This window comes from Echeneis naucrates, chromosome 6, assembly GCF_900963305.1.
Source record: "Echeneis naucrates chromosome 6, fEcheNa1.1, whole genome shotgun sequence".
Taxonomy (NCBI): Eukaryota; Metazoa; Chordata; class Actinopteri; order Carangiformes; family Echeneidae; genus Echeneis; species Echeneis naucrates.
This window is the reverse complement of record NC_042516.1, coordinates 327032-339091: the sequence shown is the minus strand read 5'-3', so window position 1 is coordinate 339091 and position 12060 is coordinate 327032. Positions and strand designations below refer to the sequence as shown.

The 12060-nt window shown below is 42.3% G+C and overlaps 1 protein-coding gene across 1 annotated transcript in view; it reads right to left on the bottom strand.

The window, feature by feature from the left end:
* The window catches only part of snrka (SNF related kinase a), a 38231-nt gene that overhangs the window by 13149 nt on the left and 13022 nt on the right, over positions 1 to 12060 (bottom strand). The window contains exon 3 of the mRNA XM_029503460.1: positions 2348 to 2489. Coding sequence (XP_029359320.1) covers positions 2348 to 2489 — 142 coding nt within the window. The remainder of the gene's footprint in view (positions 1 to 2347; positions 2490 to 12060) is intronic.

Sequence of the window (12060 nt, the reverse complement as noted above, 5' to 3'; positions counted from 1 at the left end):
TTGTCCAGTTACTCCACATTCTTCTGACATCACATATGGCTGTCACTTCCTACCACAATATATAAGAGGTGGAGTACAGCAGTTGGAAGAACTGTGAGACCATCAGGTAGAAATGTACAACCAATCTACAACTTTGCATGTCATGGAGCCCGTAAGATTTCTCACAGCTGCTTCAGCTTAGCACTTCAATCTAGTCATATCTCTTCTTAAGCTCAGTTTATTTCCTGTGTCTAAAAATAGGCTGATGCCACCAATCATTCCCATGATACCCACTCACTACCATTGTGTTGATTCACAAACATATGGGTGGGTCAGGTCTTCTGAGGCTGCTGTCAAAACAACAAATCACATGCTGTAATATGCAAAGAAATATTAAAGTTCCCCCAGCCTAATTTTAAACTGTAAAAATTGTCATCTTTTCTTTAATATGTATAATACATAAGGATTGCCTGAAGCTTATCTACTCTGACTGGGAAACTCTGATCAGATTCTGAGCCCCACCTATCAAGCGCTTGCCCCAGGCCAACAGATGAAGTGAAAAGAGCTCTAAAATTATGGCAAAGTCTAAGTGAGGTCATAGTGCCCTTGACTTTGAGCACCTAAATTTGAGGTTGAGATATGTTCATGAGAATGAGATGTGAACCAAAAAACCTGAATCATAGTTCCTTCCATTGCACCTGCTACTGGTACAGAGGTCATTAAGTCAGCGGAGCCTAAATAACCTCAGAAGGAAAAAGTTTGAACAACAAATTGGGTTAATTAAAAAAAAAAAAAAAAAAAAAAAAAAAAGAGCGGATGCTATTACCTTTATTAATCTTGGCCGCTGTTGGAAAATACGATGCATTGCTTCTAATTCAAAAACTCCCCATAGGATATGTGAGAATTAATTAGTACAAAATGAAGATTGTGATCTACTAATACACATGGTTAATTATGCTGCTGCTTTTTTATTTGCATAACTCACGTTGAGCGTGGGGCATGTGTTCCTGTGTGCATTTGGACAGTACTGCTCTACAGCTGGGCTCAAACTGCTTGAATGGGTTTAGAGTCTGCCAGCTTCTGCGGGGCTTGGAATAATTCAGGGAGGCTGCTGTTCCAGTTTATCAGAGCACCACAACCGTAGCAGCATGTTCAGAGAGTGTGCAGCTCTCAGCACGCTGCCATACTATTCTGGCATCTCCCATAACAAATGCAGAGCTAGTCAAGCTTCACGGGAGGGCAGATTACACAAATGCTTTTTGGACCCAGCTTTCTCCCTGACTGAAGTTCACCAGGATGTTTTCATGTCCCAGCACCTTAATGGAAAAATCCGAACTTTGGTAACTTTGGTAAATGAAGATGTTGGCATTGGACATTGACTGCAAGTAAATTATATTCAGAAATTATATTCAGAAATTAATTGACTAGTGAAGTCAGGATTTCCATCCATCAACATTGAATAGTTCATTTACATGTAAATTGTAAATGACAAGCTGCTTTTGATTCTCTGTCAAGTTTTGGTACAGGCTATTTTAATAAGTGAATGGTAAAATCATGTCCTATAGACAAGATAACTATGGTACCTGGACTATTGTGATCTGATCTAATGGAACCAAACTGCTGCAGTCACAGGTCAATGACCTTGACTACAGACTGTTTTCCAAACTGCATATACAGGACTCAACTGTTGAACGCAGGAAACAGGGATAACTGAAGTCATGGCAGCAAACAATTTTCCATCAAATGGTACTGACTCAACTCTCTATTGGTACCAGGTGTTTCTTTCTCCTCTGCAGATACAGCCCTTCTAATGTGCCAACTGGTTACTGTGATCATTGTCGCTGATGACATCACCTTCAACATGACACACACCAGCGGTGGAGGATATTAAAAGAAAGCCAAACGGAAAAGCATCTGCTCCCCCTTAGTTAACTATGGCGTGGTTTTGCAGGTTGCCATAGTAACTGTATTGTATAATAACTTTGAGATGTGTCACCAGCTACACTCAGCTGTGTATGGCTGTTTGAGTGGGGAAACATTTTTAGTTCTGTCCCACAGTGATGATGATTCAGTAGTGAATCTCGTTAACAAATCATCTTTTGGTTTCCGTTGGAATCTAGCTGAAGGGAAAAGTTTCGGATAAAACTAGTACCTAATAGCTTTTTTTTTTTTTTCCCTGATAGAAAATAGGCAAATAGAGTCGAACTGAGCTGGGTCAAATTGATGACTTGCATTGAAGAAGGCCCTCTAGGAGGAAATCGCAAGGGAAAATACTCAATTGTTCCTTTTTAAAACAGCTCACAGAACTCACATGTTTTATAAAAACAACAGAAGCTCAAATATACTGCTGTCTGAATGTACCACTCACTCTTTGCAGGCGCTTGAGACATGGGCTGGGACAGTATATTTACAGTCCATTATCATGGTGAGGGTCTCACTGTCATTAGCTTCCTGGAAGGGTGGCTGGCCACACACCAACATGAACAGGATCACACCGAGACTCCAGATGTCTGCAGGGGAGGGAGACACAGAGAAACATAATGTCAATGAACACCATAATTTCTGTAATTTGTCTGAAAAACAAATAGATTTGATATTTTATGACTTCATACAGTAACTGTTATTCAAACCACTCCCCCTGACAAAACTATATTTTCAACATTTTGATGTGATTAAAATAAGAGCCTAATGGAGAATTCAAATATTAAATATAATAAATAATAATAATAATAATAATAAATTTTACTTAAAGGCGCCTTTCTTGACAGTCAAGGTCACCGTACAACACATAAAAACATCAGTGCAGATTTAAAAACTGCAGCAATAAAATTAAGAATAAAAAATAAAAAAAAGAGGCGGAGAAATGAAATTAAATACGACAAACAGTCTTGAACAGATGGGTTTTGAGCTGTAATTTGAATTGTGTGAAAGAGTCAAGTTTCTAAGTTGGGGTGGTAATGAGTTCCAGAGATGGGGAGCAGAGCATTCAGCCACTCTGCTCCCCATAGTGGTGAGACAGGCGGAGGGGACAGACAGTTGAATGGAGGAAGAGGATCTTAGGGTTCAGGAGGGAGTGGGGACGTGGAGGAGATCAGACAGATAAGGGGGGGGGTGAGGTTGTGGATGGTCTTAAATGTAAGCAGGAGGACTTTGAATTGGATGGGGAATTGGACCGGGAGCCAGTGGAGCTGTTGGAGGACACGAGTGATGTGGTGGTTGGAAGGGGTCCGAGTTATGATGCAGGCAGCTGAATTCTGGACCAGCTGAAGTTTATGGAGGGATTTATGAGGGAGGCCGAAGAGGAAGGAGTTGCAATAGTCCAAGTGGGAAGTGACAAGGCTGTGCACAAGGATGGCGGCAGCGTGGGGGTGAGGGAGGGGCAGAGCTGATTGATGTTTCGTAGATGGAAACAGGCAAACCAGGTGATGTTATTGATGTGGGATTGAAAAGATAGTAAGGTGTCCAGGATGACTCCCAGGCTCTTAACTTGGGGGGGAAGGTGAAACAGTCGAGTTGTTAATGGTGAGAGAAAAGCTGTCGGTTTACGATAAGGTGGATTTGGTGCCAATGAGGAGAACCTCGGTTTTATTACTGTTTAGTTTACTGAACCAGATTTTTATTTCAGACATGTAGTCAGCGAGGGAGGTGGATGGGAGAGAGGACAAGGGTGAGGTGGTGAAGTAGAGCTGGGTGTCATCAGCATAGCAGTGGAAATGAATGTTGAATTCGTGAAAGATATTGCAGAGGGGAAGGAGGTAGATAATGAAAAGTAGGGGCCCCAGGACAGAGCGCTGGGGCATGCCAGAGGTAATGGAGGAGGGGATGGATTTCAGGGACTTGAGTTGGATGAATTGAGCGCAGCCAGAGAGGTATGAAATAAACCACTCCAATGGAGTGTGGCTGATGTCGATGGAGGATAGCCTGTTGAGGAGGGTGGTGTGAAAGGTGGTATCGAAGGCTGCACTCAGGTCAAGGAGGATGAGGATGGTGAGGAGTCCAGAATCAGCTGCCATGAGGAGGCTGTTGGTGATTTTGATGAGTGCAGTTTCTGTGTTATGAAGTGGGCAGAATCCAGACTGGAACTGTTCGTACAAGTTGTTATGGGGTAGATGGGAATGGAGTTGGGAAGCAACAACTTTTTCAAGGATTTTGGAGATGAAGGGTAGATTGGATATAGGACGGAAGTTGTTGAAGTTGGAAGGGTCAGCATCGGGTTTTTTCAAAATCGGTATGATGGCAGCAGTTTTGAACGATTTAGGGACAGTTCCAGTGGTGAGAGAGGAGTGGATGATGGCAGAGATCGGGGGACCAGGGAGGGGGAGCAAGCTTTGACAAGTTGTGTGGGGAGGACCAGGTCCGGTTGGCAGGTGGATGGCTTGGATTTCTGGATGACTTCTGAGACTTCTGAGACAGTGGGGAGGTGGAAGGAGAAGAATGGGCGTGTGGACGGGTGAAAGTCAGCTGAGAAGCTGATGTGGGGGATTGATCTGAGGTGCTTGTGGATGTTCTTGATTTTTTTCAGTGAAAAATTACATAATGGAGTTGCAGAAGGAAGTTGTGAATAAGTGAGAAGGGAGTGAGTCCTGGGGTTGGGTGATATTGTTGAGTAGGGAGAAGAGTGATTTGGGGTTTCCTTTATCGGCAGTGATTGTACTAGAGAAGTAGTGGGTTTTGGTGCTGGCAATGGAGTCCTTATAATGTAGCATGTGGTTGTTGTACATTTCTTTGTGGATGGTGAGACCAGTTTTTCTATGGAGGAATTCCAGTTGCAGACCTTTGGCTTTCATAAGACGGAGATCAGGGTTGAACCAAGGAGCAGAAGAAACCATGTCATCAGGGGTGGATAGATTGTGGATGTCACGGAGGCAGGAGGAGTGGATACATGCATTGAGAGTGGCAGGATTAATATTCTTTATATTCCAAAACTGAAGCACTGAGCCATATGTTATGTGAACATGAAGGCATGCATGCGTGCGCACACATACACACACCTTGCTCCATCATTAACGGTGCCTTAATGAAGGTTCTTGTGATCTTAGAATCTCTATCCATCCATCTACTCAGATAACTGTGGCTTCTCCTTCCTCACTCTCCTGTCTAACACAGAAATGGAGCCAACTAACTCATGTTGGAAGAAAAAAAGACATTACAGCGGCACCACTCATATATTGGCTGCTCCAAGGTAATTACCATGATGAGAGTTTTTAAGTAACTTTCTAATTAAGCTGAAATGCTCAGATGCCCTCAGTAATTAATGGGTTGGCAAAACAGAGCCCAGATGAAGCAGCAGTAAAAATGCTATACACACAAAAAATCTAACCCTGTAAACTACATTTTTTATGTATTAATTTATTTCATTGATGGGTGATAAAATGCTTTTAGCTCCAGGCACAGCCTTGAGTCAGCTTTCTCTGAACAGTGATTCATTTTGAGCTGGAAATGCTAAGTGAAGGGGACAAAATTGGACTTGAGCTCATGGTGCTTCTAAGAGGGAGAAGCCAAAGTGAGATAAATTTAGTTTGTTTGGTTTAGATTTTAATACCCACAATCAGATCCACTGTCAGGGGACTCCTGTATATGGGTGATGTCAACTAATGATTTGTGAGCTGCTGTTTGAAGTCTGTAATCCATATTTGGAATAGATGTTGAGGCTGAGGAGGAAGGGGGGCTGGATCTGATCTGCTCTCTGTTATTCAAACAGCCCGCTTTAAAGTCTATTTCCCTCTAAATGGGAACATCTTTTATTAATTGTTATTTAGAAAACATTTACTGTGAGAAGTACAAGTGTAACAGAAGTTACACTTCAATACAGTGTGACTTCTTTTTACAACCAGTTGAGCTGTGCCTTGATGAGCATTAGATAGAATGTAGGTTTTAGGGTCTTCACAGACCTTGGGCTTGTACTATGAAGCAAGAATAACAAGCCCAGTGTTCCAGTGATACAGCTTCATTTAGCCAACATCATCCTAGGCATTCCTATGATACTGGTTATTAAGTCACTAAGTCAACCCAGGTTTGTCCTGTCTAATTGTCAGTGCATGCACATAAGGGGTGGATTTATAAGCCTCCTATCAGTAGGAAACATTGACTAGTCTCCGGCATGCGGGAATTCTAGCAGAGCAACTTGATAAACAAATGAAGAGCATGATATCATCAACAATTTTGAAGTGTTTAAGGACATACTAAAAGCTAAAAGCAAGACTGTTGCAGCTTCCAAATGACAGACGAACTGCTGGCTGTGGGCCCATCATGTAGGCATGCATCTGACAAATTAACATATGTATATTCCCATAAATTAATAAAGTTGCTTGTAGATGATTGCCTCTGACAGTTAAATATATATAATGAATTGAAAATGGAGTCCATGGAGCTCAGACTGAGAATGGTCAGATTCCAGGGCTTTTAATTTAGCGATTTCAATGTCCAACAAAATGTGCTTCGGTGGAGGGTGGCAGTTCAGAATAAGTTACTGCAGTGCACATATTCAGGTAAAAAGTGCTGCACCATAAGGAACAAAAACCCGGGTTAGGGTTATGTTTGCTAACTCTAAATCCTGCTTTATACTATAGGCCCCTGGGATCTATTCCACAAAGGATTAACTTGATTCTAACCCTGATCTCTGAGTTTTAGTTTAACTTGGTCCATTCATTTTGAGTTAACTGCATGTATGAGGAGCCATGATCAATCCATTATCAATTGAGTTCTTATTCAATGATTCACCATGTGCTGCATGCTTTTTAAAGTAGCATGCCACAGAGCAAGTTATCTTAAGAGTAAGTCAGCATAATGACGAATGCAGAGTTAAAGTGGGCAAAGTTTTGGGAATTTCCCTAAATAAGGGTTAAAAAGAATTTTCCCAAAGCCCACTTTCTGGAAGTGACCCCATTGTGTGGCCCTTCTTTTTATACTGATATCTGTTGAGGAGTTTGAGAGGAGGATAAGCCAGCACCTGCATAGGTGGTTGGGGCTGCCTCAAAGCCTCAGCAGCGTAGCACTCTATGGCTCTAAGAACCAGCTGCAACGGCTGCGATGTAGGGACGTAGGGAGCTGGTGTGAATGACAGCATCAAGGTGAGCAGGATTTGGAAGCATTCCAAGGCCACTCTACAGCAAAGCCCAAGGAAAAGAAAGGTGCCAGCTAGTCCAAGACTAGGCCTGTGCTGGGGTGGAGTTAGGCCGCTCCTGCAGGTCAGTAGGTATGTGGCAAAAGGGGGCTTGGACACGATGGGACCGAAAGACCACCTGGGCCGAGCATTGGAAGGCTGAACCACACCGGATTATATTCCTGATCCTGTCAGTCTACGACACCCTCCCCAGCCCATCCAACCTGTTCTGCTGGGGCCTAGCAGAGACACCAGCTTGTCCGTTGTGCCAGAGATGGGGGTCTCTGGAGCATATCCTGTTGCCCAAAAGCCTTGGGAGAGGGACGTTATCACTGGTGTCATGACCAGGTGTTGAGGACTATAGCTGAGGTCATCACCACAGGGATAGCCCACAGCTGGCAGCAACATCCAGTAAGGTAATCCATCACCTTTGTCAAAGCGGGGGAGAAGCCGCAGCAGCACCCAAGTCCAACAGAGGGACTTCTGGCATCAGCACATCCTTGTGAGGCAGCTCAAATTTCCAGTTAGCATCACAGTGACACACTCCGGCCAGACATGGTCCTGGTGTCAGAAGCAACAAGACAAGTGGTCCTGTTGGAGTGGTCCTGTTGGAGTTCCCCTGGGAAGACCGCATGGAAGAGGCCTTTGAGAGGAAGAGGGCAAAGTACGAGGGACTGATTGGTGATTGCTGAAGCAGAGGATGGAAGATTTGATGTGACCCCATCAAGGCTGGCTGCAGAGGCTTTGCAGGCCATTCCCTCTATCAGGCATTGAAGTGCCTGGGTCTGGGAGGACTGCAGATGCGACAAGCCATCAGGACCATCACAGACGCCACAAAAAGGCATGCAGATGGCTGTGGATCAAGCGGGGCGATCCGTGGAAAACAACCAGTTGGACACAAGCTGGAGACTGATCACCCCCGGCTGGGTTGCCTTGGTGAGAGTGCATGATGTTGAAAGACCCGAAACACTAGGAAACATCACTGATGATGTGCCCAAGTTGCATCAGAAGATGTGTGTAAGAAACTCTGACCACACAACTGCTGCAAGACTCTTACTCCTCTTGCCTGTCAAAGCCAGCAGGGCCATGGTCTCAGTTCAGAAGTGGAGTGTCCCTCAGGTATGTTTTACACAATATACAGAGGACAATATAAACACTGGATGCAGCATGCATACAAAAAAAAAGCTGCAGTTACAGTCTGCCTTATGAAAGCATATTCTTCACTACACAGCACAGGCTATGGACCAGTTTAGAGGATAAAGTGCTGCAGTTGGCATCTGTTCCCTGAAAAGGTAAAAGTGAAAGCAAAACCAAGCCACAGCTAAAGCTGAACAAATGGGGTAATACAGGTATAACAGAGGTCTGATGTTTTAGTCTAAATGCATCAGGCCCAAACATCTGACTCACTTAAAATGGTCACAATGCAAGAGATGATGCATTCTCTCTCTCTCTCTCTCTCCCTCACCCCCCCCCCCCCCCCCCCCCCCCCCCATTCCCCCTCTCCCTCTCTGACCAGTCGAGGCAGATGGCTAACCCTAACCCCGGGGCCTGGTTCTGCCCAAGGTTTCTACCTCTTAAACAAAGTTAGTTTGTCCTTGCCACTGTCGCAAAGTGCTTGCTCATCGGGGGATCTGTTGGGTCTCTTGAAATAATTTTATCAAGAGTTTGGTCTAGACATGCTCTCTATGTAAAGTGCCTTGATGCAACTTTGTTACTATTTGCCGCTATACAAATAAATCAGATTGATTTCATTTGAAATGATTGTGTATCTCTACAAGCACCAATCGAGTCTTGAGTGTCAGAGAAAAAGTTTTCAGACTGGTCTGCTTTCGTCAGAACAACCTCAAAAGCTCCATGCCAAGCCCCAGGTCCTGATGAAGAATTTCTATTCACTTCATCCTGAAGCTGAAGTAAATGTCTGTGTCAAATTAGAAGAAACGTCAGACTTTGACTGTTTCAGACAAAGAGGCAGGACAAACCAACGGTGGCAAAAGGGAAAAGCCTCCAGTGTTTTGCAGAGAAGTTAATGAAGCTACAGTCTGGCACACCCACAACTCATCTGTCTTCCAGATGTGATTTCAGCCAGGATGTTCAAATACAGCTGGCAGTATGATAAAATTATTCAACCCGTTTGTTTTTAAGGCAAAGCTCTACAGATCTGGTGTTTTACTCAAAACAAAAAACCATTAAATCTTTTTTTAAAACCTTAATTGGGGAAAAGAGACACTATTATAGTAAGTAGACATGGTTAACCTAGCCTACAATGAGCTTGAGCTATTGCTGCATCAGATTCCGACAAAAACGAGACATTGGTTCTTCCTGCAACAGGTGTGTGAGGTAGGCCAACATCGTCATGCACATGCAGCGGGAAAAAAACCCTGCAGTCTGCCCAGGTCAGGGCAAGAGGAGAAAACCTCCACCTGCATTTATTAACAATGCATCACCGTTACATCAGCATCAAGGACTGACTTCTGGCTTCTGCCCCCCTGGAACCTTGTACAGTTCTATGTATATATAATGGATGGACAGTTTAAAAGATTTTTGATTTTGTGTGACAGAATATCAAACCTAGCAGATGCTAAATAGATGCTGAAACATCAAATTCCTCTCTTAAGCTTGGTGCTTACAGAGAAAACAACTGAGGAGACCGAGGGTGACAGGCTGACACAGGGATGAGAGCAATCCTAAAATATCACTGTAGACCAGACTGTTTCATTCCACACAGTTTCATATATAGAGATACAAAGAGATACAACCCATTGCATCACCATAATATAAATATTGACCATTTCATTGTACCTGTCACAAAGAGACCAGGTTTCTGTCCTTTCTACACCCATCACATTTAAATGTACTGAATCTTGGAGTGTTTCTATTTTAACTTGCATAGCTTTTCAGGATACATGACAGAGAAAGAAAGACAGCAAGAGGAGAGGTGTTTCAATTGTGCTGAGTTTAGTATAAAGTGGTTGTGACTGTTCAGATGTGAGTAAAAATAAGGAAAAGAAGAAAGCATTTCTAAAAATAAGCTATTTTAAAATCTCTTTGTTGTATATAATATTCATAAAAAATATTGCAAATAATTGTTCAGCCCTAGTTACTATGATTTCATGATAGAAAATAAAATATGCAAAAAGATTTCAAAAGGCCTTTTCCCCTAATGATTTTATTATATTTATAATATGAATATATAATATATTCTAAATATTTATATTTAACATATATAGCCACAACATTTTCCTTTAGTAACATACAAACTCTGAAACGGCTTGAAACCTTTTTTCATATGTCTGCTCCATATTCATTGATAATGAACCCATAACCTATAATGTTAATATGATGTTGTCACAGACTATTTTTGCTGAGAAGCACATTTAATGTATATCACGCTGAAACAAGGTGACTTGCTGCTGCAGTGAGCTCAGGTTGAGTGGCCATGCAGGCCTCTTAACATGGAATCATAAATGAAAACTACAACTGTCACACACAGGTGAGGGAGAAGTGGTGCTGTGGTCTAAGAGTAACAAAAGGACAGTAATACAGAAACACACACATGCGCACGCACACACGCCACAGTCACATTAATGGGTTGCAGCTCCAGAAGCTGTCATCAACATGTACAATGCTTTCAACCTGAAGAACACTCAACCTGTATCTTCAGCTGGTCGCGCTCATTCACACTTTCCTGATTTGAACATAAACTGCGCTGTTCATTGCAGATAGACAGAGAGGAGTGGTAACTCTACTCAACAGCTGTCATATACAAGCCTATTACAGCTCCACTTCTCTATTTTTGTCATTACAACACTAGTCTTTGTTTAGAACTGACAGGTAATTCTTCAAATCCTGTTCAAAGACTCTGGCAAGTTACTGTTAGTTTTACTGCTTTATAGAGGTGGGAATCTCTAGGTACCTCATTGGTAGATGTCAATTCATCCCAGGGTTCCAATTCAATTACCAATGCATCAGATTTTTTTTTCTCCTTTGTTTTATTTTGATTAGGGCTGGACCCAACTAATAAGAAAAATAGCAATTTTTTGTTTTTTGCAACAGTTTTTTGCAATTCAATATGAAGATTAGACTATCTGCTACTTTTTTCCCATTTGGCAATCAGAAAACTGTTGTTCTGCACATTTTTTTAAGAGACCAACCAAACGGCAGCTGCTATGGTTCAACAGACCAACTTCCATCCATGACTTTAGTCAGTCTTAGGGCAATGCGTCCCGGCACGTTTTTAAGCTTCTGTCTGTTTTATCCTGTTATTGTCATACACACTGAATGTCAAAAAAACAAAACACTGCTTTACTAGAAGAATCTTAGTCAACTGATGGATCGCTGACAGATGATTTGACTCATCAGGAGGCAGCACTAACTTTGATATTTAATTTAGTTTTTCTCATCTGATTTGCTACTCTGAAAGTATAGCTTATATTTGCAATGATGCATAATTAAAATAAACACATGAATTTACTTCTATTATCTTTTATTAATGAAATAAACTCCTGGAACATTTTGTGACCTGGAAAGTTGCACTTGCCAACATACTTCTTAGTTTTGCAAAGCACCAACAACAAGCTCTTGTCCCGCTTTCTTTTCCTTTCAACTTCATAGAGGTCAAATTGTATTAATCTTGGTAGTTCACGTTTATCGTAATTGCAATGCATTCAATGCCTACAGCTTTGTGTTGCTGTTGCCCTGCAGCAACATCTGAAGTGATGGGTAATAAATTGTAATAATGATAATTATTATTAATGAACTGATCATGTGGACACCTACAAGAGGCAATCAGTGGTGCCACCTCAGACTGAGTGCAGGCATGAGATCTGACCCTAGACATACAGGAAGGAACAAAATACAAAGACATGGAGCAGCTCTAACACTCAAGTAGGTGAAAAGTAACAATACCAGAACCTTTCTGTGTAGAGTTGTGAGGGATTCTCCCAATGTTAATTGTATCAGATGGGGCATATTGCTTCTAA